This window comes from Amphiprion ocellaris, chromosome 9 (genome assembly GCF_022539595.1).
Source record: "Amphiprion ocellaris isolate individual 3 ecotype Okinawa chromosome 9, ASM2253959v1, whole genome shotgun sequence".
Taxonomy (NCBI): domain Eukaryota; kingdom Metazoa; phylum Chordata; class Actinopteri; family Pomacentridae; genus Amphiprion; species Amphiprion ocellaris.
Genome location: NC_072774.1, coordinates 2,215,469 through 2,242,672, shown reverse-complemented (window position 1 = coordinate 2,242,672; position 27,204 = coordinate 2,215,469). Strand labels below are relative to the sequence as shown.

Genomic DNA, 27,204 nt, shown 5'->3' with positions numbered 1-27,204 from the left:
CGCAGCTGTTTCTGGTCTCTCTGAATGTCGTCATTATGGATGGATTTTATCTGATGTTTTGTGGAGAAAAAAAAATTTCAGTCTATATATATTAAAAAAAATACTCTTAGCACATCTGTAGTAAATGGAAAAGCAATCACAGCCCTTCTAATTCCTTCAGAGGAGTCATAGCAGTCTTGGTGGCCTCTCCAAGACTGCCAAATATAACTGAACAAGTTCAACTGACCATGATTTTATGTTGACAAGTAGTCAAATATGAAAACTTCCGAAGGGGATTAATACTTTTTTCGGGTCCGTAGAAGAGGGAACGACACATACAAAACTTTCAAACCGAAAATATTTCAAACAGCAGGTGGCTACATAGAAAAACACTAAAACAGTAAAACAATAAAATAAAAAGCAAAGATACTGTTGATTTAAAATGTTTCTGTGATACATCATAAGCAAACCCTCAGCAGTACTTTAACCTTGGAGTGCTAGTATCACCTTCACGGAGGTAAAGATGAACTCTTGTTCTTCAGATCAGCAACTTTGAGGAGAATCTGGGAGCAGATCTGCAGGGATCAGCATCCTGAAGCTGAGCTGCTCGTATCGCAGCAGATCTGCTCTGAGATCAGCACAAACCCGCATTATTCTGAGTGCCGGATGCATTTTACAGCACGTCAGGCTGCAGCCGCAACTCCTCAATGTCAAACCGCAGGTCAGCGACAGAAAATGTTCAGAAACTTTAAATTACACAAAACACCACATTAGACCCAAAACAGCAACTTTCACTAGTATAGAGCAACTTTAATTTATTAAGACCAACTTTAACTAATATAGAGCAACTTTAATGAATATAGAGCAACTTTACCTAAAATAGAGCAACTTTAACTAATATAGAGGACCTTTCATTAAAATGGAGCAACTTTAATTTATTAAGACCAACTTTAACTCATTTTAGAGCAACTTTAACTAATATAGAGCAACTTTAATGAATATAGAGCAACTTTACCTCACATGGAGCAACTTTTGCTCATTTTTGAGCAACTTTGATTAGTATAGAGCAACTTTCACTCCTTTAGAGCAACTTTCACTCCTTTAGAGCAACTTTAACATGAAATTTTCTGCGTGGCCCTAAACTTTTGACCTGTCCTGTAGGCTATCTGCTGGTTATTTGTCTCTCTCTGATCTGTCATAAAGTTTCTCTAATGACTGTTTTCTGCGGCGTCCGACTCAAATTAACTCAACATTGTTACGTCGGTCCAGAAACACTGAAGGCCGAAGCCACAGAATTGTGTTTTTATGATGTTATTGTTTCCTTGTAAAGATGTGAACAGTGAGGAAACAGTCGGTCTTTCTGGTTCTGCTCCGGTAAACAGCTATTATCTCATCATCACAGCCTGCTATAGATCCTCCTGAAGCCTGTTGATCCAGCGGCTGACCGCTGCTCTCAGTCATCAGTTATAAATGGAGCTGGAAAAATACCTGCCGAGGAGAACCGAGGAGCTGCAGGAGCTCACCTGAGTCAGCAGGGTGGAAATAATTCACCTGTGAGGACAGAAATCTGCTTTAAAATGGCAAATAAAGGTGATTTTAGTCAACAAGAAGCAGCTCCGGCTTTGTTTTCAGCCTCGGGAAAGTGACGTCTGCAGCTTCCAGATGCTCATTATGCATCAATACATCTAGTAACTCCCTCAGAGGAGTCATAGGAGTCTTGGTGGCCTCCTTCACTAGTCTCTAGAGGAGTCATAGATGTCTTGGTGGCCTCCTTCACTAGTCTAGAGGAGTCATAGGTGACTTGGTGGCCTCCTTCACTAGTCTCTAGAGGAGTCATAGGAGTCTTGGTGGCCTCCTTCACTAGTCTTCAGAGGAGTCATAGGAGTCCTGGTGGCCTCCTTCCCTAGTCTCTAGAGGAGTCATAGGTGTCTTGGTGGCCTCCTTCGCTAGTTTCTTTCTTGGAACTCCTTCAGAGGGGTCATAGGTGTCTTGGTGGCCTCCTTCACTAGTCTCTAGAGGAGTCATAGGTGTCTTGGTGGCCTCCTTCACTAGTCTCTAGAGGAGTCATAGGTGTCTTGGTGGCCTCCTTCACTAGTCTTTAGAGGAGTCATAGGTGTCTTGGTGGCCTCCTTCACTAGTCTCTAGAGGAGTCATAGGTGTCTTGGTGGCCTCCTTCACTAGTCTCTAGAGGAGTCATAGGAGTCTTGGTGGCCTCCTTCACTAGTCTTCAGAGGAGTCATAGGAGTCCTGGTGGCCTCCTTCCCTAGTCTCTAGAGGAGTCATAGGTGTCTTGGTGGCCTTCTTCGCTAGTTTCTTTCTTGGAACTCCTTCAGAGGGGTCATAGGTGTCTTGGTGGCCTCCTTCACTAGTCTTCAGAGGGGTCATAGGTGTCTTGGTGGCTGTACTGCATGTACTCAGTGTTCAGATTTGAGGAAAAATACTGGCTAAATACTAAATACTACAAATACTGCATCTGCATCTGAACAAAAAGCAGCTCTGGCTTTGTTTTCGGCCTCTGAAGCAGGAAAGTGACGCGAGCCGATGATCCTGCAGCTTCCAGATGCTTATTATGGGATGTAAGACGCAGCAATTACTGTAATGGCTGCTGTTGACTCTGTGAATGAAGCTGCTGGTCGTGTTTGTGGAGGTCAGACATCATCTCCACATTTACAGATTCATGTTACAGCTTTTATAGCTTTAGACGGCACTTTACAAACAAGTTTTTACTTTAACACATCAGCAGAAACAGCAGGTTTTCATGGTGGCTCTGCAGGCGTGGAGGTGGACTCACCTGTCCACCTGTCCACCTGCTCACCTGTACGGGCTCTGAATGGAGGAATAAGTTCAGGTCAGCATGATAAAGGAGTTCCTCCAGCAGAACTTTCTCTGCGGCAGGTGAAAGTCTACCTGCTCATTACGAGTCCGTCTCACCTGTTGGCCATCATCACCTTCCTCCTCCTCCTCCTCCTCCTCCTCCTCCTCAGGTCTTCTCAGGTCTCCTCCCTCTCCTCATATAAAGACACACCACAAAGATTTCACCTCTCCTCAGGACTCTAACGCTTCTGGAGGTTCTGGTTCTGGTTCTGACTGTTATGACTGGGAGGGAAGTCAGGAGAGGAGCTTTTATTGTGTAAGGGTAAGCAGCTTCCTCTTGTTTTATTGTCTTTTAGTTAGAAAATTTATATGAATTATTTTAAAAATAGTCAATTTTCAGGCCGGAAAAAAAAAACAAAACACAAATTTGTCCTGTTGGGGCAATTTTTTTTATTGATTTAATCTTCTTTCTTCTGTTTCTCTGTTCTTAAAAAGGTTCTAATATTTTTTATTAAGTAACATTTAGGAATATTTTAATTTAGGCTAATGTAATGTTATATAATGATACAAAGGAAGTATTTGTATTTTTATTTTATTATTATTTTATTATATTTTATTTTATTATAAATAATATTAAATTGTATTTTAGTTTGAAAATGTGTATAAATAATTTTTAGAAATAGTCAATTTTAAGGCCTAAACAATTTTTTAAAATCTGTTTTTAAAAAAAATAAATAAATAAATAAAATTTTTATTTTTTTATATATATATATATATATCTATATCTATATCTATATCTATATATATATATATATATATATATATATATATATATATAAATAAAAATCTACTTTTTTCTGTTTCTCTGCTCTTCAAAAAAAATTTTAAAGAAAACATTTTAATCAAATATTCACACAACATTTATAATAGTATAATAAAAATACTAATGCGTCCTTTGTATCATTATATAACATAATATTAGCTGAAATTAAAATATACAATATTAAATTGTATTTTAGTTTGAAAAATTATATGAATTTAAAAAAATAGTAAATTTTCAGGCCTAAACAATGAAAAAAAATCTGCTAAAAAATTATGTTTTTAATATAAGTAAAAGCCTACTTTTTTCTCTTTCTCTGTTCTGATAAAAGGTTCTAAAAAGGTTTTAAAGAAACCTTTTTAATCAAATGTTCAAAGAACGTTCTAAGAGTATTTTAATTTAAGCTAAATTAATCAAATCCACACCTAAAGAGTTCATTTTCAGTCTTAATAAAGCAGAATTTCTGTTCTTTTACATACAAACTCAGCGTTCTATATTTAATCTACTTTTTCTGTTTCTCAGTTCTTAAAAAGGTTCTAATAATGTTTTAAAAGAAAACATTTTAATCAAATGTTCAAAGAATGTTTTAGGAGTATTTCTATTTCTAATAATGTTCCTATAAAAATAATAGAATGTTTTAACATTCATAGGATGTTCCACGATAACAAAGGAGGAACGTTCTCAAACCATTAATTATAAAATGTTTTCCAGCTGTTATCGAGACCTCAGAGGATTTTTGTAATACGTTTCTCTTGTGTGACGTATTTAGTAACAAAGGTGGAACGTTCTTTCAATGTTCTGCGGCTGTTTTTGGGATGTTCTTAAGGGAACATGTATAGAACCTTATTCTATAAGACATGCTCACATTGACACAAAGGAAGGAGGTTCTCAGTTAAAGGTGGAACATTTTGCCTTGTTGTTGAGGGAACATGTCATAGAACATATTATTATGAAACATTCCATGATGGGAACGTTCTGTTTTGAAGATGTTCTAAAGACTTCAGATGACAGAATGTTCTTTGTAAGATGTCATTGAGGAAACATGTTAAATAACGTTCCTCTATAACAAAGGAGAAACGTTCTCAAAAAGTTTTCCCAGATGTTATCAAGGCCTGTGATCATATTTATGAGACGTTCCTGTAATGTGATCTACTAACAACGGTGGAACAGTTTGCCTGCAATGTTCTAAAGATGTTTTTAGGATGTTACTGAAGGAGAACAATATAGAACGTTCTTCTATAACAAACGAGGAACGTTCTCAAAACAACATTTTAGAAATGTTTTCCAAATGTTATCAAGACCTCAGATGAATTTTATAGACTGTCTCTGTAATATGATCTATGAATTAACAAAGGTAGAATGTTCTTTCAATGTTCTGCAGCTGTTTCTGGGATGTTATAAAACCCTATTACATTTGCAAGACATTCCTCAGACCTCAGATGACAGAAAGTTCTTTGCAAGGTGTTCCTGTTCTGCAGCATATTAGCAGAGGTGGAATGTTCTGCTTGCAGTCAGGATGTTGATGAGAGAACACATCGTAGAACCTATAAAACGTTCCACAGCGTTCAGTGATGACAACAGAAGGATGTTCTCAGACCAGAACTCTAGGGAAGAACAGTTTAATAATGTTAACATTAAACATTTTTAGAACGTCTTCAGTCATCCTTCCTCTCCGAAGAACATTCTGTGAGCTAAAAGACAGCTAGAAAACACTAGTAGAACTTTGCAGAACCTTCCCAGAACATCCCTGCCTGGGTCACCATCCCGTTCCTTCCTGCAGTAGAACATCTGGAGTCCATGTCTCCATCATTGGCCAGATCGGCTCCCAGCGAGCTCAACCATTGGTGGAGCCAGCTGAGGTTCCGCCTCCAGAACAAGAAAGGATGGAACGAGATGCTGGACGAGACGTTCCTGCTCCACACCAAGAAGTAACGAGATCTGGTTCCACGTGTTCTAACAATGAATAAAAACATGTCTAAATGAGTAATATGTGACGGTTCCTGTGTGTTCCTCAGTATAAACGACATTCCTCTGTTCTACGCCGCCAAGAACAACAGCGTCGGCTGCATCAGGAAGCTGCTGAGCTGCGCTTCCACCAACATCTTTGAGAGAGGTAATCTGCTGCCGCGGATCATTTTAATTCACTGTTTTCTCCTTTTGTGTCTCATTTTTAGAATAGTTTGTCTCATTTTTTTGTCATATTATGTCTGACTTCTGTCATTTGTCTCATGTTTTTGTCGTTTTGTTTCTCGTTTTTGTAATTTTGTTTCTCATTTTTGTCATATTTTGTCTTGTTTTTGTTGTTTTTTTTATCTGATTTTTGTCTTTTGTCTCATGTTTTTGTCGTTCTGTATTTCCTTTTTGTCTCGCTTGTGTTTTTTGTCTATTTTTTGTTTCTCGCTTTTGTCTTTTTTGTCTCACTTCTGTCATCCATTTTCTTGTCATTTTGTGTCCAATTCTGTAATATTTTGGTTTGTTTTTGTAATTTTATTAGTCTGACTTGTCATTTGATTTATGTTTTTGTCATTTTGTGATTTCTTTTTGGCTTGCTTGCTTCCTTTCTTTATTTTCAGGTCATTTTGTTCCTTGCTTTTGTCATTTTGTTTTTTGTTTTTGTAATATTTTGTCTTATTTTTGTTGTTTTTTTGTCTGACTTATCGTATGTTTTTGTCATTTTGTGTTTTCTTGTCTCGCTTGTGATTTTTTTATCTTATTTTTGTCATTTTGTGTTTTGCTTTATTCGTTGTGTTGACCATTACTTTTGTCGTTTTGTGTAATTTTTTGTCTCGTTTTTGTCGTCTGTCCATTTTTTGTCACTTTTTGTTTTGCTTCTTGTGGTTTGTCTCATTTCTGGCATTTTGTGTCGTTTTTCTAATTTCACATTTGATTTTTCTCATTTTCTGTGCAGCGTTTCTTGTCATATGTTGTTCTGTGCCTCATTTTCTCCGTTTTGTGCTTTACACTCCCTGCAGTTCACCTGAAAACTCTGAATTACTGATAGGTATTTGTCCAGATGGAATCACATGTAACACGTGATGCATTCAAGAACCAGCTGAAAGTTGAAAATCTGATGATTCTCTCTGTGTTTACACTTTCTATAGATTAAATAGTGTCATGTTGGCTTTTCTTTATTAGGAGAAAACCTAACTTTTGAAGCAGGTTTTGTTATTCAGAGAGCATTCAGTGAGTCTGTTGCACAGTCTAAAGGCATCTTCGTCTCGTTCAGGTGCCCTCGGAGAAACGGCGCTCCACGTGGCTGTGATGAGCGACAACGTGGACGCTGCTGTGGCTCTGATGGACGGAGCTCCTGAACTCATCAACGAACCCATGACCTCCGAGCTGTTCCAAGGTTCACAGACACACACTCACGTAAAAACGCACAAAAACACAACGTGACGCCTGAATCTTATCATGTCTCAGTGTAAAAAGGTAAAACAGTAAAGGTAAATCGTGAAAGAAAAATTCCCTTTTGTAGAAATAGAGATTTTATTATGTGAATGTTATTTACAGTTTTGGTCTGTTTTTTTAAATATCTAATTATTTAAATGTAAATTAATGTTTTTTTCTTTAATTATACTCAAATTTGTAAAATAACAGTAAATTATCTTGACATCTACAGGGTATTTTTTACAGTGTAGAGAGCATAACATTTCCAAATGCATCTAACCAGGTGTGACTCCTCTGCACATCGCTGTGGCCAATCAGAACATGAACCTGGTCTACCACCTGATTGGTCGAGGAGGAGACGTGGCCACGCCCAGAGTCACTGGGTTGTACTTCAGGAAGAGGATCGGAGGGCTTCTGTACTGCGGTGAGTCAGCTGGTCCTGGATGGAAATAAAAATATAGAACCACAAACTGCCTCTAATGTAAATGTAGAACCTCTAATGTAAATGTAGAACCTTTAATGTAAATGTAGAACCTTTAATGTAAATATAGAACCTCTAATGTTAATATAGAACCTCTAATGTAAATGTAGAACCTCTAAAGTAAATACAGAACCACAAACTGTCTCTAATATTAAAATAAATGTAAATATGACTCAGAATAAATCTACGTTTGGTCCTCAGGTGAACACATCCTGTCGTTTGCTGCTTGTGCTGGAAATGAGGACATCGTCTCCATGGTGATTGATGCTGGCGCCAGCACCAGGATCCAGGACTACAGAGGTATGACACCCCCCAGTAAAACCAGTGAAAATAGTGTTAAAAAATCAGTATCAGAATATTTTTAGCTAATCTAAATACAATAAAAGTACAATAAATCAACTATAAACTGGTTCCTCTGGAGTCCGGTATAGCTGAAAGTTATCTATGATAAATAAATGCTCTGGGTTCTTCTCCAGGCAACACTCTGCTGCACATCCTGGTCCTGCAGCCCAACAAGACCATCGCCTGCCAGGCCATGGACCTGATCCTGAACCGGGACGCAGAGCTGGACCAGCCAGTGCCGCTGGACATGGTACCCAACTACCGAGGCCTGACTCCCCTGAAGCTGGCTGCTAAGGAGGGGAACTTGGTGGTGAGTGGAGAACATGGAGGAGCATCAGATATGGACCAGACTGATCAGAACACCAGATCTGGACCAGACCAATTAGATCTAGACCAGACTGATCAGAACATCAGATCTGGACCAGACTGATCAGAACTTCAGATGTGACCGGTACTGATCCATCTCCTCCTCCAGGCCTTCCAACACCTGGTGAACAAGCGGCGGGTGGTCCAGTGGAGTCTGGGTCCTCTGAGCTCTCAGCTGTTCGACCTGACAGAGATCGACTCGTGGGCCGACAGCATGTCGGTGCTGGAGCTAATCGTTGGAAGTCACCAGAGAGAGGTTCGGTCCAGAAACACAGATTTATTCCGGTTCTAGTGAAGAACAAAGTTAAACTGGGTTCTGCTCTTCAGGCCAGAAGGATCCTAGAAGTGACTCCAGTCAGGCAGCTGGTCAGTCTGAAGTGGAACCTCTACGGAAAACATTACTTCAGGTAAACTGAAATAGCTCTCATCTTATCTTTTCTCATCTCATCTTATCTTATCATATCTTATCTTAGCTTATATGGTCTTATCTCTTCTGTCTCTATCTTTTCTTTTCTCATCTCATCTTATCTCATCTCTTCTCACCTCATCTCATCTTCTCTTAGCTTATATCTTCTTATCTCATTTCATCTCATCTTCTTATCTTATCTCATCTCATCTCTTCTCATCTCTTCTTATCTCATCTAATCTTATCTTGTGGACATTTTATTTATTATTCTATCTATCTGTTTATCTTAAGGCTGCTGCTGCTGCTCTATCTGCTCTACATCGGGACCTTCACCCTCTGTTGTGTGTTTCGACCCATAAAAGACACTCCGGAGAACTACACAACATCTGACATGGACAAAACCATCCGGGTCCAGAAGAACCTCAGCGTGAGTCCAAACCCGAACCAGAACCAGAACCAGAACCACAATATTCACCATAAACCAGAGTTTAAACAACAGATACTGTCAAAATCAAAATTATATCTCATCTTATCTTCTCATCTCATCTATGCTTATCTCATCTCATGTCATCATATCTCATCTCATCTCTTTTTATCTCATCTGTTATCATCATCTCATCTTATCTTATCTCACCTCTTCTGATCTCTTCTTATCTCATCTCATCTCTTTGCATCATCTCATCTTATCTCATCTCTTCCAATCTCTTCTTATCTGATCTCATCTCTTCTAATCATCTCATCTTATCTCATCTCTTCCGATCTCTTCTTATCTCATCTCATCTCTTCGCATCATCTCATCTAATCTTACCTCATTTGATAATGAGATAGGATGAGATAAAATGAGATGAGATAAGATTAGATGAGATGATGCGATAAGATCTCATCATTTCATCTAATCTTATCTGATTTTATCTCATCTTATCTCTTCCCATATCATCTTATTGCTTCTTATGTCATCTCATTTATCTCATCTCTTCTCATCAGGAGAGTTATGTGACGTATGAGGACAGTCTGCGTTTGGCTGGAGAGGTCATCAGTGTTCTGGGAGCTCTGCTCATCCTGCTGCTGGAGGTCAGTTTATTAAAACCATCATTTATATTTATTAAATACTGTATTGTTATTATATTATATTATATTATATTATATTATATTATATTATATTATATTATATTATATTATATTATATTATATTATATTATATTATATTATATTATGTGTTTCATTAATACCTCCACCTTCATCAGATCCCTGACATCCTGAGGGTTGGAGCGAGGAGGTACTTTGGTCAGACGGCGCTGGGAGGTCCGTTCCACGTTATTCTGTGAGTTTAAACACTCTGAGGTTTAAAATGAAGAATGTTGGAGTTTCTAATTAACTGATGAGCTGCTGATTCCAGGATCAGAATGTCTTTAACTCCTTTTAAACCTGTTGTCTGATCCAGGATCAGCTACACCTGGCTGGTGGTTGTTTCCAGGACCTAATCGTATCTCATCATCTCATTATCTCATCTGTTCTTGTCTCATCTCATCTTATCTCATCATCTAATCTAATCATATCTCATCTCTTCCCATCTCACCTCATCTCTTCTCATCTAATAATACCTTCTCTTATCTCTTCTCTTATCTCATCTCACCTTTTCTCATCTTATCTCATCTTATCATATCTCATCTCACTGCATCTCTTATTCCATCTCATCTTCTCTTATCTCATTTTATTTAATCTCATCTTACCTTATCTTATCTCTTCTCTTATCTCATCTCACCTCATCTCATCTCATCTTGTCTTATCATATATCATCTCATCCCTTCTTATCTCATCTTATCTTCTCTCATCTCATCTCCTCTCATCTTCTCTTATCTCCTCTTGTCTCATCATCTAATCTAATCATATCTCATCTCATCTCTTCTCATGTAATATTATCTCATCTTATCTCATCATCTCATCAAATCATATCTTATCTTGTCTCTTCCATCTCATCTTATCTCATATCATTTTATCTCATCTAATCTTATCTCTTCTTATCTCATGAGACTCTGCTGTCTGATCCAGGATCAGCTACGACTCCCTGGTGGTTGTGTCCAGGACCTCCTCTCATCTCATCTCTTCTTATCTCATCTCATGTCATCACAACTCATCTCATAATCTCATCTCTTCTAATCTCGTCTTATCTTATCTCATCATCTCATCTAATCAGGATCAGCTATGTCTGCCTGGTGGTTGTTGAATGTTAACTCTTATTAACTCTGGTCTGTCTGATCCAGGATCAGCTACGCCTGCCTGGTGGTCCTGCTGCTGGTCTTCAGGGTTTGTGGTGTTCAGGGTGAAGCTGAGGTTATGGCCGTCTGTCTGGTCCTCGGCTGGTGTAACGTCATGTTCTTCGCCCGAGGATTCGAGATGCTCGGACCGTACGTAATCATGATACAGAAGGTAGGAAGCCGCATGAAGCTGCAGGCTGTGAAAAAAAGCAGTATTCAGTTCCGTCCACACAGCTGTTTGTGTGTTTGTGTTTTTACATCCATGGTTTCTGAGGTGTCTCTATTTGTGTTTTCACTCTGACCTACTTTGTGTCTCGTTTCCTCCAGATTATTTTTGGAGATCTGACAAAGTTCATGTGGCTCAGTTTCATTGTGCTCATCGGTTTTTCCACCTGTGAGTATCTTCTGGTCAGCAGGAAGTTCTTTCTATTCTAGATGGTTTTCTGTTCCCGTTACCTTTTATTTTGGTCCTCCAGCCCTGTGGATGGTCTACATGACCCAGGAACCGGACTCCATCCCGTCCTACCGCTCCTTCCCCATCACGCTGTTCTCCCAGTTTGAGCTGAGCGTGGGTCTCATCGACCTGCCGGTGGACCACACCTTCACCACGCCGCCCATCGTCCACGTGCTGCACGTCGCCTTCTCCGTGGTTTCCTACATCCTGCTGCTCAACCTGCTCATCGCCATGATGAGCGACACCCACTGGAGGGTGGCTCAGGAGAGGGACGAGCTCTGGAGGACTCAGGTAAACACATCTGTACACACCTGTATACACCTTTAAGTACCCCTTTATACAGCTTTATACACCCTTAAATAAACATTTATATGGCTTTAAACAACTTCATACACCCTTAAGTACACATTCATACACCTGTATACACCCTTAAGTACTCATTTATACGGCTTTACACACCTGTGTACACCTTTATCCACCTGTATATACCTGTATATGCCTTTATACATCTATATACACCCTTATAGGCCTTTAAATACACCTTTATACACGTTTATACACCTTTATAGACCTTTAAATACACCTTTATACATGTTTATGCACCTTTATATACCTCTAAACACACGTTTATACATCTTTATATACCATTAGATGCACCTTTATACACCTTTATAGACCATTAAATGCACCTTTATACACCTGCTGCTACAGTCATATTTGGAGTCCCTCAAGGTTCCATCAGCGGGCCCATTTTGTTTCTTTGTTTGTTGTCTTTTTTTATTGTTTTGCGTCATTTTTGTGTCATGCTTGTCATTTTGTACCTCACTTTGGTTGTCTTGTGTTTTGCTTTAGTGGTTTTGTGTCCCATTTTCTTAGTTTTCTTTTTCTTTTTCTGTCTCATTTTGGGGGCTGTGGCTCAGGTGGTAGAGCGTGTCGTCCAATGATCGAAGGGTCGGCGGTTCGATTCCCTCTCTGTCCTAGTCATGTGCTGTTGTGTCCTTGGGCAAGACACTTCACCCACCTTGCCTCCAGTGCTGCTACTCACACTGGAGTATGAATGCGTGTGAATGTTGGTGGTGGTCGGAGGGGCCGGAGGCGCAGATTGTCAGCCACGCTTCCGTCAGTCTGCCCCAGGGCAGCTGTGGCTACAGATGTAGTTTACCACCGCCGAGTGAGAATGTGTGAGTGAATGAACAATGGATTCAATGTGAAGCGCTTTGAGTGCCTTGAAAAGCGCTATATAAATCTAATCCATTATATTATTATTATTATCATTTTGTCTTGTTTGTGTAATTTTGTGTTTCATTCTGCTTGCCTTGTGTCTTATTTTTCTTTGTTTAGGTCTTTAGTTTTATTTTCACAAAGTTATTTGATCTGTCTTGATTCTGTCTTACTTTTTTGGTCATATTTTTGTTGTTTGGGGTCTCATAAACTCTCTCTGGTTGACTCAGTTTGTATTAAAACGTGCTGCAGACCTAAATAATGTCCATTCATTCTTTATCACTGATGTTCAGGTTGTGGCCACGACTCTGATGCTGGAGAGGAGGCTTCCTCGCTGCCTCTGGCCTCGACTGGGCGTCTGTGGGCTGAACTACGGTCTGAAGGAACGTTGGTACCTCAGGTAGTAAATACTGTGGTAATATATACTGCACTGATAAATACTGCAAGAAAAAAGCAAAAAACTGAAGCAGGAACATGGAAAAATACAACAAAAACTCCCTCAAATACACATGATGACTAAAGCTGAAGTAGTCACCATCTACCTGGAATTTATCTGTTCTAATAATGTTCTATTAATATTCTGCAAAGTTCTGCTAATAGTGGAAGTTCTCTTTTATTTCCCAGAATTGAAGGCGGATCGACAACAGAAGTTCTAAAAATATTTTGTGCTAACGTTGGCAGACCATTATGTCCTCACTTTAAAAAAGAATCTTCCTTTCTTTCTCTCCATGTAGTTATTTTTCATTTGAGCTGTCAGAAATATTTTAGCTTAAATTAATTACTTTTTCTTTTTTTAATCGCCTCGAAACATGTTTTCCAAAAAATTTGCTGTGTAATTTATAGTCGCAGCCCGAATATGTATCATAGTGAAGTAAAAGAGTGTTTAATGTCATTTTTTCTCGAGTTTAATCTCTAATATGTGAATTATTCAGGTAAAATCGCAACATAAATACCACTACAGCAGGGGTGTCCAACATGCGGCCCGTGGCCCAAAACTGGCCCTCCAGAGGGTCTAATCCAGTCCTCAAAGTGTAAAAATTACAGAGAAGACATTAACTGCAGATTGTAAATTAGTAAAACTATAAATTTAAAATAATTTCTAGACCATGACAAGTTAACCCTGTAGATCATAAAGTAAAATACTAGATTGTTCATTGTTCTTTTGTCATTTTGTGTCTCATTTTTGTAATATTTTGTCTCGTTTTTGTTGTTTCTTGTCTTTTTTTTTGTCTGACTTTTGTCATTTTGTGTTTCTTTCTTGTCTTGCTTTTGTTTTTGTCTTATTTTTGTCATTTTGTGTTTTGCTTTATTCGTTGTTTTGTGTAGAATAGAACAGATCTTTATTGTCACTGTTCTGTAACAGTGTTTTGTTTTTGTTTCTTTTTGTGTCCATTTTTTTTCACTTCATAACTTTTTTGTCAAATTTTTTGTCTCATTTTTTGTTTCGTTCCGTGTCGTTTGTCTCACTTTTTGAGATTTTGTTTCGCGTTTTTGTCATTTTGTGTCTCATTTTTGTTGTCTTTTTTGTCTTTTATTGTCTGACTTTTGTTGCTTGTCTCATGTTTTTGTCATTTTGTGTTTCCTTTTTGTCTGGCTTTTGTTTTTTGTCTTATTTTTGTCATTTTATGTTTTACTTTATTTGTTGTTTTGTGTATCATTTTTGTCATTTTGTGCAACTTTTTGTCTCGTTTTTGTCATTTTTCCTTTTTTTGTCGCTTTGTAAATTTTTTGTCTTTTTTTGTTTCGTGTTGTTTGTCATTCTGTGTATCATTTTTGTTTTGCTTGTGTTTTTTCTCTTATTTTTGTCATTTGGTTTCTTTTTTGGTCATTTTTTGTCTCATTTTTTTAATTTGGTGTCGTTTTTCTCATTTTGTTCCTTGTTTTTATCATTTTGTATCTCATTTTTGTAATATTGTGTCCTGTTTTTGTTGTTTTTTGTCCTTTTTTTGTCTGACTTCTGTCATTTTGATCATAAAGTAAAATCCTCTATGGTTCAATTCCAGATGACTAAATGTTGTGTTCCTTTGTAGACACAAAGGTAGGTTGTAATGTGTAAATGGCAAACTGAGGCTGAATGTTGCTGAAATTGAATTTATTTTTCTTAAGAAATTTCAGGTTTTTCATAATGTTTTGTAAAAAGATAATTCCTTAAATGTGAACATTTTCAAAATGTGCTTTTTTTGCAATAGAACAAAAGAAAAATTTGGATTTTTGGTTGTTTTTAGGTTATTATACTGGGATTTTACTGGTCACTGGAGATTAAATTGGGGTGAATGTGGAACCTGAACTAAAATGAGTTTGACAGCCCTGATTTAGAGGGTCTAAAATGTAATGTTTAGTCTTAGGTCTCACTGCAAATATATAAAAACTTTAACTCTACTATTTTATCTTGTTTATGTGGCTCATTTAATGTCTCATTCATTTGAATTAGTTTTCTCTATTTGCCTTATTGGATTGCCTTCTGGACTAACACATCTGTAGAAGGAGACACGATAGATTTGTGAATAAGAAATTCCTAGAAAGTAGAACGTTTGAGGAATCATCTCCTCCTCCGCTGTGGAAGTTGTGACGTTGGTTTCTTCTCTGCAGGGTGGAGGACAGGAACGACCCGATGATGCAGAAGATGCGACGCTACATCAAGGCGTTCTCCAGGGAGGATGAGAAGGACGGAGCCGAGAAGTCAGACGCAACGAAGGAAGGAGCGAAGCTGCGACCCAAAGCCGGAGGACTGAACAACCGGAGGGCGATGGCGGGCTGGGAGATGATCCGGAACAGCGCTCTGGGTCTGGAGGTGGAGCAGGAGGAGCCGGAGGAGGACCAGGACATCAGATACGTGTAGAGGAGGTTCTGGAGGAAGTTCTGGAGAAGGCTCCAGAGGAAGCTCTGGGTGAGTTTGTGGAAGACGTTCTGATGGACATTCTGAAGGATGTTCTAGAGAAGGCTCTGGAGGAGGCTCTGATGGAGCTTCTGGAGGATGTTTTGATGGACATTCTGAAGGAGATTCCGGGAAATGAGGACTGATTGTGACGGTGCAATTCTTCCTGCAGTATTATTCCGCTTTAGAGCAGAGTGTGTTATTTTTCTAGTGCTGTGAATTTGTGTAGAAATAAAGTGAAACATAGATTTTATCATGTAGGTGATGAACATTTTTATATGAGAATAAAACTTATTGTTGAAACTTTACTGGACTTCATTTGTTGAACAGCAGAAAAGTGCATCAAACAATTCAATTCAATTCAATTCAATTTTATTTATATAGCGCCAATTACAGTCAAATTGTCTCGAGATGCTTTACAGAACCCATATGCCTGACCCCCAGAGCAAGCCAAAAGGCGACAGTGGCAAGGAAAACACCCTTTTAACAGGGAAAAAAACCTCGAGCAGAACCCGGATCTAATGTGGGGGGACCCATCTGCTGCTGGCCGGGCGGGTTGAGAGGGACAGAAGAGGTAGAGAGGTAGAGATAGAGGGATAGAGGTAGAGATAGAGGGATAGAGGTAGAGATAGAGGGATACAGATAGAGGGGTAGAGATAGAGGGGTAGAGGTAGAGATAGAGGGATACAGATAGAGGGGTAGCGATAGAGAGGTGGGGGGGTGGGACACAAGGACCATAAAACACAGCCACACATCTGAAGCATCCAGCATCCAGCTCTGGGACCAGGGACACTCGGAGAAAGGACACAGAAAGAAACAGAGTGAATGTAATGCAATAATGGTATATATAGTAAATACATAGGTAGTTAGAGAGGGGCTCAGTGCATCCAGAGAGGTTCCCCAGCAGTCTAGGCCTATAGCAGCATAACTAGGGGCAAACTAAAGGGACGTCAAGAGGGGAAGTCAGTTGTGCAAATGAAAACACCAGCTCACCCCGTCAGGGTCACCCAGTCAGCCCTAACTATAAGCTTTGTCAAAAAGGAAGGTTTTAAGCCTGGTCTTAAAAATAGAGAGGGTGTCCACCTCCAGAACCCAAACTGGGAGCTGGTTCCACAGGAGAGGCGCCTGATAACTGAAGGCTCTGCCTCCCATTCTACTTTTAGAGATTCTAGGAACAACAAGTAAGCCTGCAGTCTGAGAGCGAAGAGTTCTGCTAGGGTAATATGGTACTATCAGGTCTTTAAGATATGATGGAGATTGGTTGTTAAGAGCTTTATATGTCAGAAGAAGGATTTTGAATTCTATTCTAGATTTAACAGGGAGCCAATGAAGAGAAACCAATATAGGAGAAATATGATCTCTCTTGCTAACTCCCGTCAGTACTCTGGCTGCAGCGTTTTGGATCAGCTGTAGATATTTCAGAGAGCTATTGGGACAACCTGATAATAAGGAATTACAGTAGTCAAGCCTAGAAGTAACAAATGCATGGACTAGTTTTTCTGCATCACTCTGAGACAGGATGTTCCTGATTTTCACAATATTTCTCAGGTGGAAAAAGGAAGTCCTACAGATTTTTTTTATGTGCGAGTTAAAGGACATGTCCTGGTCAAAGATAACGCCGAGGTTCCTCACAGTAGTACTGGAGGCCAATGTAATGCCATCCAGAGTAACTATATGCTTTGAAAGCAATTCTCTAAGATGTTTGGGGCCAAATACAATGACTTCAGTCTTGTCTGAATTTAGTAGTAAGAAATTATAGGTCATCCAGGTCTTTATGTCCTTAAGACAAGACAAACAGGATGTGGAGGTTAACCCTAACCCTAACATGATTAGAAATAAGAAAGAAGATTTCAGGTTTTTATCTTCAATAGTTCCTCAGATAATGTCGTTCAAACAGATTTAATGAGAGAACCTGAAAAGTATGCAGAAGGTGCAGTACTCTGCTAAGGATGCTCAGTTCACTAACACGTCGCAATCTAGACATATTAAACTATGACATTTTAATGATATTGCGGACGACATACTAAACTATGACATTTTTGTCCCATTTTGGACGACATACTAAACTATGACATTTTTGTCATATTTTGGACGACATACTAAACTATGACGTTTATGTCATATTTTGGACAACATACTAAACTATGACGTTTTTTCCACTTTTTGGACAACATACTAAACTATGACGTTTTTTCCACTTTTTGGACGACATACTAAACTATGACGTTTTTTCCACATTTTGGACGACATACTAAACTATGATGTTTTTGTCATTTTTTGGACGACATACTAAAGTATGACATTTTTGTCCCATTTTGGACGACATGCTAAACTCTGACGTTTTTGTGAAATTTTGGACGACATGCTAAACTGACGTTTTTGTCACATTTTGGACGACATACTAAACTATGACGTTTCTGTGAAATTTTGGACGACATACTAAACTATGACTTTTTTTAAAATTTTGGACGACATACTAAACTATGACTTTTTTTTTTCAAATTTAGGACGACATACTATCCTATTACGTTTTTGCGACATTTTGGACCACATACTAAACTATGACTTTCTGGTGACATTTCAGACCACATACTAAACTATGACATTTTTTGTCCCATTTTGGACGACATACTAAACTATGACATTTTTTGTCCCATTTTGGACGACATACTAAACTATGACATTTTTGTCCCATTTTGGACGACATACTAAACTATGACGTTTATGTCATATTTTGGACAACATACTAAACTATGACGTTTTTATGACATTTTGGACGACATACTAAACTATGATGTTTTTTCCACTTTTTGGACGACATACTAACCTATGACATTTTTGTGAAATTTTGGACGACATACTAAACTATGACGTTTTTGCGACATTTTGGACCACATACTAAACTATGACTTTCTGGTGACATTTCAGACCACATACTAAGCTATGACATTTTTGGGAAATTTAGGACGACATACTAAACTATGACTTTTTTGTGAAATTTTGGACGACATACAAAACTATGACTTTTTTTTTTTTTTCAAATTTAGGACGACATACTATCCTATGACGTAAATGTGCATAAATGTGGAAATTAACAGATTCTATTTTTATTTATTCCTACAGCTCCTGCACGCAAGGTTCCAAAATGTGGACGAATTTAGTCTCACAATCACAGACAAGAAATATTATATGAAAGTCGAGTTATTGTTGTTTATCAGCACAATGCAAAAAGATTAATGTTAGAAATATTCTAGTTAAGACTCTAGAATATCATGATTTATGTAGATTTACCTCAATAATACAAATGTTCAGGTTAAGATTGTGCAGTGGCATTTATTATGTAAGTTCAGCTGATTAAAGTTTATGACTGCACTAAAATATTATTTAAATTTACATTATTATTAGAATATTTAGGATCAGACCCTACAATATTGAGATTAAGAAATCAAATATTCTATAAAATGTAAATACACTGAATTCATTTGGATATATTTAAGTGAGACTCTACAATATTCTTTGACACAAATCTATCTAAATCAACATTTTAATCATCTTTACTCCAAACATTTACTGGACTGATTTAAACATTAAAATCACTCCTTTCTAATCCTCTGCTGTACGTTCAAACCTGAGGCCTTAAATAGAAACACACAAGTATCTGATTGAAGGAACTTCTGCAGAGTCCTGGTTCCAGAACATGATGATAGAATTATAGACAAACTTTAACAAAAGCTGCCTGAGAGTTTACAGGTGTTCATGTTAGATTTCTTCACTAATTTAATGAGAGTTATCAGCAAAAATCAAGTGTTCATTTGATGAACTTCATTTCCTAAAACATCCAGAATTGGAGCTCATATCTTTGACAGCTGTAAAGTTTCTGTTCCTTCAAAGTTCACAACACAATGAATGAATTCCTAAAACACTCTCAATGCTGGAGAGCGTTTGAAGCAGTGAAGCAGTGACCAGTTTTTCTGTTTCTTCTCTGGAGATGCACAATGAGGGACGTCTGCAGAGACTGAGAAAGAGTCTCACCACATCCTGACATGAGGAAAAAGACTTTATTGAAGACTACAATGAGAAAAACTATCAGACAGCAGACGGCTGCATTCAAGATGAGCTCTGAACATTTGATCTGGAACAGGAATTCAGTCACGGCAGCATGAGCTTCATTTCAGTCTGTAGCTGCTGAATTCATGGATGAATCATCTGGCACTAGAGAGGAAGACCATCAAACATCCACGTCAGCTGATGGAGGTCCAAGAGTCTCACCCAACAACCAACCTACAGAGTGAAGACCTCCAATCTGATTGGACGGCCTCCTATTCAGCCACATGTGAACAAATGCCTCTAAGTTGATTTGTTTTCTAAAATAAATCTAGTTTGAGTCCTATTCTATGCCTGTGTGTTTGCTTCTTTACTCTGCTGTTAACAGTTTAGGCTGTTAGATTGTTCCAGATAAGACAAGTACAAGATACTTCAGAGCTGTTCTACCACGAGCCTGACAGGAAGAACTCCAATATACCATTAAACTCACCTTATAGGTCTACATTGGAGGATTTTAGGAGGAATATTCTTCCAAACCATCTTTTAGTCTACATTTAAGGATGTTTAGGATGGTATATTCTTCCAAACTAATTTCTCAGGTCTACATTTCAGGTGGAAAATTCCTCCATACTAACTTTTTTGGTCTACTTTGAAAGATTTTAGGTGAAATATTCCTTTGAACGAACTTTTTAAGTTTATGTTCAAGGATGTTGGGTGGAATATACCATCAGACCAACCTCCAAGGTTTACAGTAGTGAATTTTAGGTGGAATATACCATTAAACTCACCTTTTAGGTCTACATTGGAGGATTTTAGGTGGAATTTTCTTCCAAACCGTCTTTTAGTCTACATTTAAGGATGTTTAGGATGGTATATTCTTCCAAACTAATTTCTCAGGTCTACATTTCAGGTGGAAAATTCCTCCATACTAACTTTTTTGGTCTACATTGAAGGATTTTTTCTAAACCACCCTTTCGGGTCTATATTTGAGGTTTTAGGTGGAATATTCCTTTTAACCAGCCCCTCAGGTCTCTTTGAGGATTTTGGATGGAATACTCGGTTAAACCAACATTTTAGGTGCATGTCCAAGGATTTTTGGTGGAATATTCCTTTAAGGTGGATGTTTGAGGGCCTTGTAGGTGGAATACTTCCTGAAACCAACCTTTTAGGTCAACATTCAAAGATTTAAGGTGGAATATTCCTTTAAATCAACCTAAATTTCATGTTTTGATCATTATCGAGTGAGAAACCTCAATCCAGACTCCTCATAATGACGTTTGAGATTTATGCTGCTGTTATTTGCTTAGTCCAGACTAAATGACAGAAATCCACAACTGTAATTTTATTTCAGGACTCGGTTATTAAATGTCAAAACAATCCATGTGACTCTGAAAACTCAACAGCTTTACAAACTCTAACATTAAACTCTCCACAAGGATCCAAAATAAGTTTACTTCTACATGAGAGCTTTAATTATTCTTCATCTACTTCTTGAAAAGTTTGGTCAATAAAAAAGACAAAAACTAATATTTTCAGCTGAACTAAAGACAGATTTTGTGATTTTTCTGCTCACATGCTGTGTTGTTGTAAACTTCCTCTTTCAAATAAATATCCTCCTAACCCCCTGGAAACCAGCGTTTGTCCTGTTTTTGTGTTGCTCCTCGGCGACCCTAGACAGCCGGGTCCTAATGTTTTTTGGGCAACACGCCATAATATGACATTTTTACAATGATGGTTCTACTATGGAACCAGTTTGACATGTTCAGGTGTTCTTTGTGTGAAAACTCAGAGATTTCAGGTATCAGAAGGTGGTTTTCAACTTTCTTTGTGAACTTTCTGCTTCAACTTCAAACTAAATTTCCTTCACTAACCCAGCCCTCTGGACTTCCAGTAAGCTGTGTTCCTATTGGCTGTCCAGGTGGCTGTGTTCCTATTGGCTGTCCAGGTGGCTGCTTGGTGTTATCAGGAACACCTGAGCAGCTCAGTGTCTTCCTGCTTTATTTAGCTGCAGACAAACATTTCCTCTGTTTCTCTTCACCACTGAACCGGGTTTGGCTCCATTGCTTTAGTTTTTCTTTAGGCATTGGCTTGCAGCTTCCAGCAGTAAAATAGACTTTAATGTGTTTCTTGGTGTGTTTTAGGGCTTTGTACTGGATAGTTGTCTTGGTAAATGTGGTTCTTTAGCCACAGTTAGCACATGGTGCTAATGTGTGCAGTGATTAGTGGATTTGGTACAGCTGAGTTGTGTCTTTATCTTGGCTGTAGTGAGTCTTCAGAGGTTTTTGCTCAGACACATTCTGTATTCTTGTTTGAGAACCAACGTTGGTTGTCCAGAAGGTAAGAGTTCCTGTCCTGATTCTCTGTTCTCAGAGGTTCTCTGGTAGGCTTCAGGAGACTTTAGTGTTTGGGTTGTGCTAGTTTGGTTTTTGTATGGTTTCATTTGGACGACTATCTTGAGGCCCCTCCATGTGGTTTAGTGAGGTTTTCTGGAACATTTCTACAAAGCAACCTGCAGCAGAAGAGACTTTGAGAGTTTTTAGGAAGTTCTGGAGACCAGACTTTAGAGCAGCAGAAACATTTGTCAGCAGTTTGAGCAGGAGAAGGTGAACTTCAGAGTAGAAATGAGAAGGAAACCTTCTTGACTCGTGTGGTGAAGTCCTGTACCAAGAGTTTGAGCAGGTTGTGAAGAGTCTGTAGTTCTTTGGTCTGAAAGCACAAGAAGAGTCAACTCATTAAAGGAGAAAACAGGAGATATTGTTGGTTCTTCTGTCACTCTGCAGTTTCCAGTTTCCTTAGACTGAATATCAAGTTTATATTTTAAATGATTTACCATGTGAGCCCAAGAAGACTTCAATAAACTCCCTCCATCCCCTGGACACAACACATTTTATTACCATGTTAAATCTTTTTTTTTTGAATGTTATTGAGTTTTAATCATAGTTTCAGCATAGTTTCTTTCTCTTTGCTTGTTTAGTTTTGTCATCTGTGTGAAAGGTGCTAAACAAATAAAGTTGAATTGATAAACTGAATAATTGACTAACTCATGATTGTGACAACAGAAGTATTTTCATTGTGATTTAAAGGTTTGTTTAATTTTTAAGGTTGGGGTTAAAATCTTGACAGAAAAAAAGATTAAAGAAATAAACTACATTAAAAAAAAAGCAGTTAAATCAAAGGAAAAAGCATTTATGATAAAACTTTTAAAAAGAAAATTAAACATTAAATACAATTAAATTATATTAAACAGAAGATATATTTAATTAGATAATTAAACAGAAGATACAAAACATGTAATTATGAAATTAAACAAAATTTTTAAACACAAATATTAAACACTAAAGATGAAATATTTGAGATAAACATTTAAAAAATACAATTAAACAAGGAGAATATTAAACATTTAAAAAATACAAAACATTTAATTAGATTATTAAACCTTTAAAAAGACAAAATGCTTAAGTAAAAAATTGAATGTTTAATTGGAAAACTAAATCTTAAAGACAATAAAACTTTAAACAGGAATTAAACAGAAAATACAATGAAGCATTTAAAAAGAAAATTAAACATTGAAAGGTGGTAAAACATTTAAAAAGAAAAATTTTAAAGATTTAATCGAAAAATTAAACATTGGGAAAGAAAACGAAAATTTTCAAATAAGCCGATAAAACATTTGAAAAAACAACAAACATTAAAAAGACAAAACATTTTGAAATCAAATCAGACATTAGAAATGAATAAAAGGTGAGAAAAGAGCAAAACTAAACGTTTAAGAAGAATCAAACTAAAGACAAAACATTTGAAAAGAGACCAGTTAGACTTTAGAAGATCAAATTAAACAGAAGAGGCAATAAAACGATGAAAAAGAACAAAAACAGATAAAGTCTTAAAGCGTTTTCTAGTCTGAAATGAAAACATCAAGTTGTTTCTTCAAACATTTCCTCTTTCTATGTTCTTGGTTTGATTGTGGACAGATTTACTAAGAACTTATTTCAGAAAACTGCTTTCCAGATAAAGTCTACTAGTAGTTGAAGGCATCGATCAAACTAATGTTACCTTCTGATCTCCACAAACTTAACTGTTCAGTGAAGAGAATCAAAGTTTGTTGAGGATTTCTAAAAAACCCACAGGTGAAGGTCTGAGAAGAACTCAGATGGATGGTCTAAATGTGAAATCAAGACTCATGGTCACAAGTTTTAAGGCTTCTGTTAACCAGAAAGTTCAAACTAACAGAGAAGTACTGAGAAACTTCTAAAATTTCAGTCCTCAGACTGTCTAAAGGTTCAAACTAACAGAGAACTACTCAAGAACTTTAAAGATTTCAGTCCTTGGACTGTCTGAAAGTTCAATCTAACAGAGAACTACTGTGGGACTTAGAAAATTTCAGCCCTCAGACTGTGTGAAAGCTCAGGTCCTGAGGACTCGGGAGGTGTGGAGGCTTTGGAAAGTCTTGGAACTGAGGGTTCCACCCTCCAGCACAAAGGCTGAAGTCCCACCTCCTGAGAAAAACGGCTGAGTCGAGACCCGAGTTAAAAAAAAAAACTTGAAAACGACAAAAAATAGATGATAAATGCGCAAAAAAAAGAAGAATTAGTATCTGAGCGAGTAGCTCAGGGGGATAAGAAGAAGACTACCAAGCGGAGGGTCGCAGGTTCAAGACCCACCACTGGCAGTTTTCTTTCTTTGTCTTTGTCAGGATTTTGAGAAAAGTTTAAGAACTGTCTGGTCTTGAACCAGCGACCTGCAGCTCCATAGGTAAGTCCTTAACTCACTGAGCTACAGATCAGTTGAAAAGAAATAAATTCGTCGTCCCTTTGGCATCGTAGTTCCTCAAGTGACCACATGGGCGGAGCCAAGGCGGAGTCTGGGTGGAGTCAGGGCGGAGAGTAGGCGGGGAGGTGGGGGGGTAGAGGGGGGAGGCCGCCACCCACCTCCCCGCCTACTCTCCGCCCTGACTCCACCCAGACTCCCCCACCGCCCACCACACCTTCCCCCGCCCGACGAGTTCTTCGAGTCTCCACGAGTTCTTCGAGTCTCCACAGGTTTTCCTGAGTTTCTGGACTTTCCAAGAGGTCGGAGGCAGAACAAGTTGTCATGAAGAGGTGTTGAAGTCGGCCAGGATGGACTGACTTTTTACAGCGACTAGAAGGAAGACCACGAGAAGAGCAGGTCTTTAACCACCATCCATAAAATCCATGGAGTCGCTCCAGAGAAATGAAGGGACGTCAACTTTTATCAACCTCCATCTAGATGTTCAACTTCATATCTTTACTTGGACATTTTTAGCACCACAAACCTTTAGTATCACACTTTATTATCATTTATTAGGACTTTAATGGAATCCACCAGCAGATTTAGTTTTTGTTGACAAACTTTATTCTTGTCATCGTGAGACTGCAGTATTTAAAACTGTTCTTTCTATTTGACCTCATGTTTATTAGTTTTAGTGGAGAAACTTATTTTAATTGTCCTTTAGCCTCTTAAAAACCAAATAATAAATTGGATTTGTCAAGAGGTTTAAATTTCTTACTTTGTCATATTTTAAATAAGACAAAAAAATATAAAAATAAAGCGTCTTGAGACTATTTGTCCTGTAATTGGCATTATATAAGTAAAATTGAATTAAAATTGTATGTATCTTGTAATGCTGGAGTAATTCAGCCATATATGTTGGAAAACACATTTTCTTTGTCCATTAATCTGTTGATTGTTTTCTCCAGTAATTCATTTCTTGTTTTGGTTTATAAAATGTCAAACCCAAATATATTCAGTTTACTGTCATAAAAACCAAAAAGATTTACATTCATGATGCAGGAATCAGGCAGTTTTTCACTTTTTATCTTAGTTTAGTCAGAAAGATAGTTGATAATGTGTGAATTGTTGCAGCTTGTGAGCCGTAAAAGGTTTTAATCTTTGGGGCCGAGTGTCAAAAAACATTTAGAAACCAACATCAACAAAACACTCAACAAAGATTTGAACATCATTAAAGGGAAATCCAACTTTTGCATGACAATGTCTAATTAAAGGACATTTATTTCCAATAAATGTGTGATATTCATCCTCTGGAGCTTTCTCTTCACATCGTCTTCCACCTGGACTGGTTTGGTCGGGAGCATGTGCAACAAACATTTGAAAAACTGCACTTTAACATCAATGAATGACACTGAAGTTTAATCTCTACATAAATGAGACTGAGTCTGGATGTGCTGCTCTGTCATTAACTCCTAAGTTTAGGGAAAGTTCAAACAAAAGAGGACAGTTCAGATAACTTGAGAATGAGCTTATTTTGAACAAACATCTCAGACTTTCTGAGCTTCAGCACCTCTAGCAAGATATTTTAACAACAAGCAACTCAAGAGATCCAGAAGTTGGAGAGAGTTAGCTTTAGCTGAGCCAAAGAACATGTGGGACGCTAACCTAGCAAACATTTCAGACTTTTCTCTGTGAATTCTGAGAAATAATTTCCTATTTAATGACAGAGCTACACATCTTAACTCAGTCTCATTAAAACAGACTCTAATTCAGTGTCATCCATCCATATTAAAGTGCAGTTACCCAAAATGTTTGTTGCATGAGCTCCAACAAAACCTGTCCAGGTAGAAGGCCACTTTGACAAACAGGAAGTGGAAGATTCCAAGCAGATTTATAGAAGGGGGAACCGGACTGTACTAAGTGTGGTCGAGTATAGAGGGGTGTTTTGTGGGTTTTTAAGGCTGATAATGATTATTAGTGAGACATTTGGAGTAGATATTCATTTGCAGTAAATGAAAGTATTTAAAATCTTGAGTTAAACTTAGAAGAACACAAACTCTAACAGAAAACTTTGTTGATACGTTTTTGTTTTGTTTCCAGATGTTAAGTTAAAGGAGTTTTATTCGTGACATATAACCAATCAAATCACTCCAGAAGACAGAGCGACCACAGGTAGATAAAGGTTCAGAGCCAAAGTAGCGCCATTTTTAAATGTATTTATTACCGTAAATCAGTCAAAAATAAAATACTGCTAATCAGTAAATCAGTCAGCCCACAATTACTACAATTCTACAATGTATGTCTCTTTGCTTTGACTTGTTATTTGTACAATATACGATGTATATGATGGTGTTTTTTCATACCAAAGGCTCTACTATGATGTTTTCTAACAGACATACGATGCTACTCTGTTAGTTCTGGCTGCTGCACTCCTCCTCTGTTGTTTTCTGGATTGTACTGTTTCTGTGATTTTATGACATTTTTGTGACATTTCGAACGACATACTAAACTATGACGTTTTTGTCACATTTTGGACGACATACTAAACATGTTGAAAAATGACATTTTTTTCGACAGTACAGTAAGACGTTTTTTTTGCACCAAAATTCATGATTTTTTTTTTTCAAAGTGAACATTTCTGCAGTGTTTTTCACAGCCTGCTTTACATTTAAACTATGACATTTTTGTCACCTTTTGGACGACATACTAAACTATGATGTTTTTTCGACGTTTTGGACGACATACTAACCTATGATGTTCTTGTCATGTTTTGGACGACATACTAAACTTGACTTTTTTGTCACATTTTGGACGGCAAACAAAACTATGGCCTTTTTTTCTTAACAAATCTGTGGATCCAGACTATAAGCCGCATCACTGTGAAAATCTAATGAGGTGGTCCTTGTGTCATTTCTGACTTCCACTGAAAATTTAATCCACATCCCTTAGTCCATTTTTGAGTAATGTTTCACACAGACAGACAGACAGATTCACAGAGAAATGTACACCAA

At 37.7% G+C, this 27,204-nt stretch overlaps 1 protein-coding gene across 2 annotated transcripts; it reads left to right on the top strand.

The window, feature by feature from the left end:
* Positions 1-2,874: 2,874 nt before the first annotated feature.
* On the top strand, positions 2,875-15,708 carry trpv6 (transient receptor potential cation channel, subfamily V, member 6). Of its 2 annotated transcripts, none has more exons than XM_035948388.2 (17): positions 2,875-3,109; positions 5,394-5,541; positions 5,629-5,726; positions 6,840-6,962; positions 7,284-7,424; positions 7,683-7,781; positions 7,958-8,133; positions 8,299-8,445; positions 8,517-8,596; positions 8,887-9,022; positions 9,580-9,666; positions 9,840-9,916; positions 10,857-11,022; positions 11,178-11,244; positions 11,327-11,595; positions 12,819-12,925; positions 15,115-15,708. In XM_035948388.2, exons 2-17 carry the CDS (start codon positions 5,411-5,413, stop codon positions 15,362-15,364), a joined length of 2,154 nt encoding a protein of 717 aa, XP_035804281.1. In that variant the 5' UTR covers positions 2,875-3,109; positions 5,394-5,410; the 3' UTR covers positions 15,365-15,708. The 2 variants fall into 2 exon arrangements, with proteins under 2 accessions (XP_035804281.1, XP_023126605.1); XM_023270837.3 differs by having other exon boundaries at positions 2,875-3,115.
* The last annotated feature ends 11,496 nt before the right edge of the window (positions 15,709-27,204 follow it).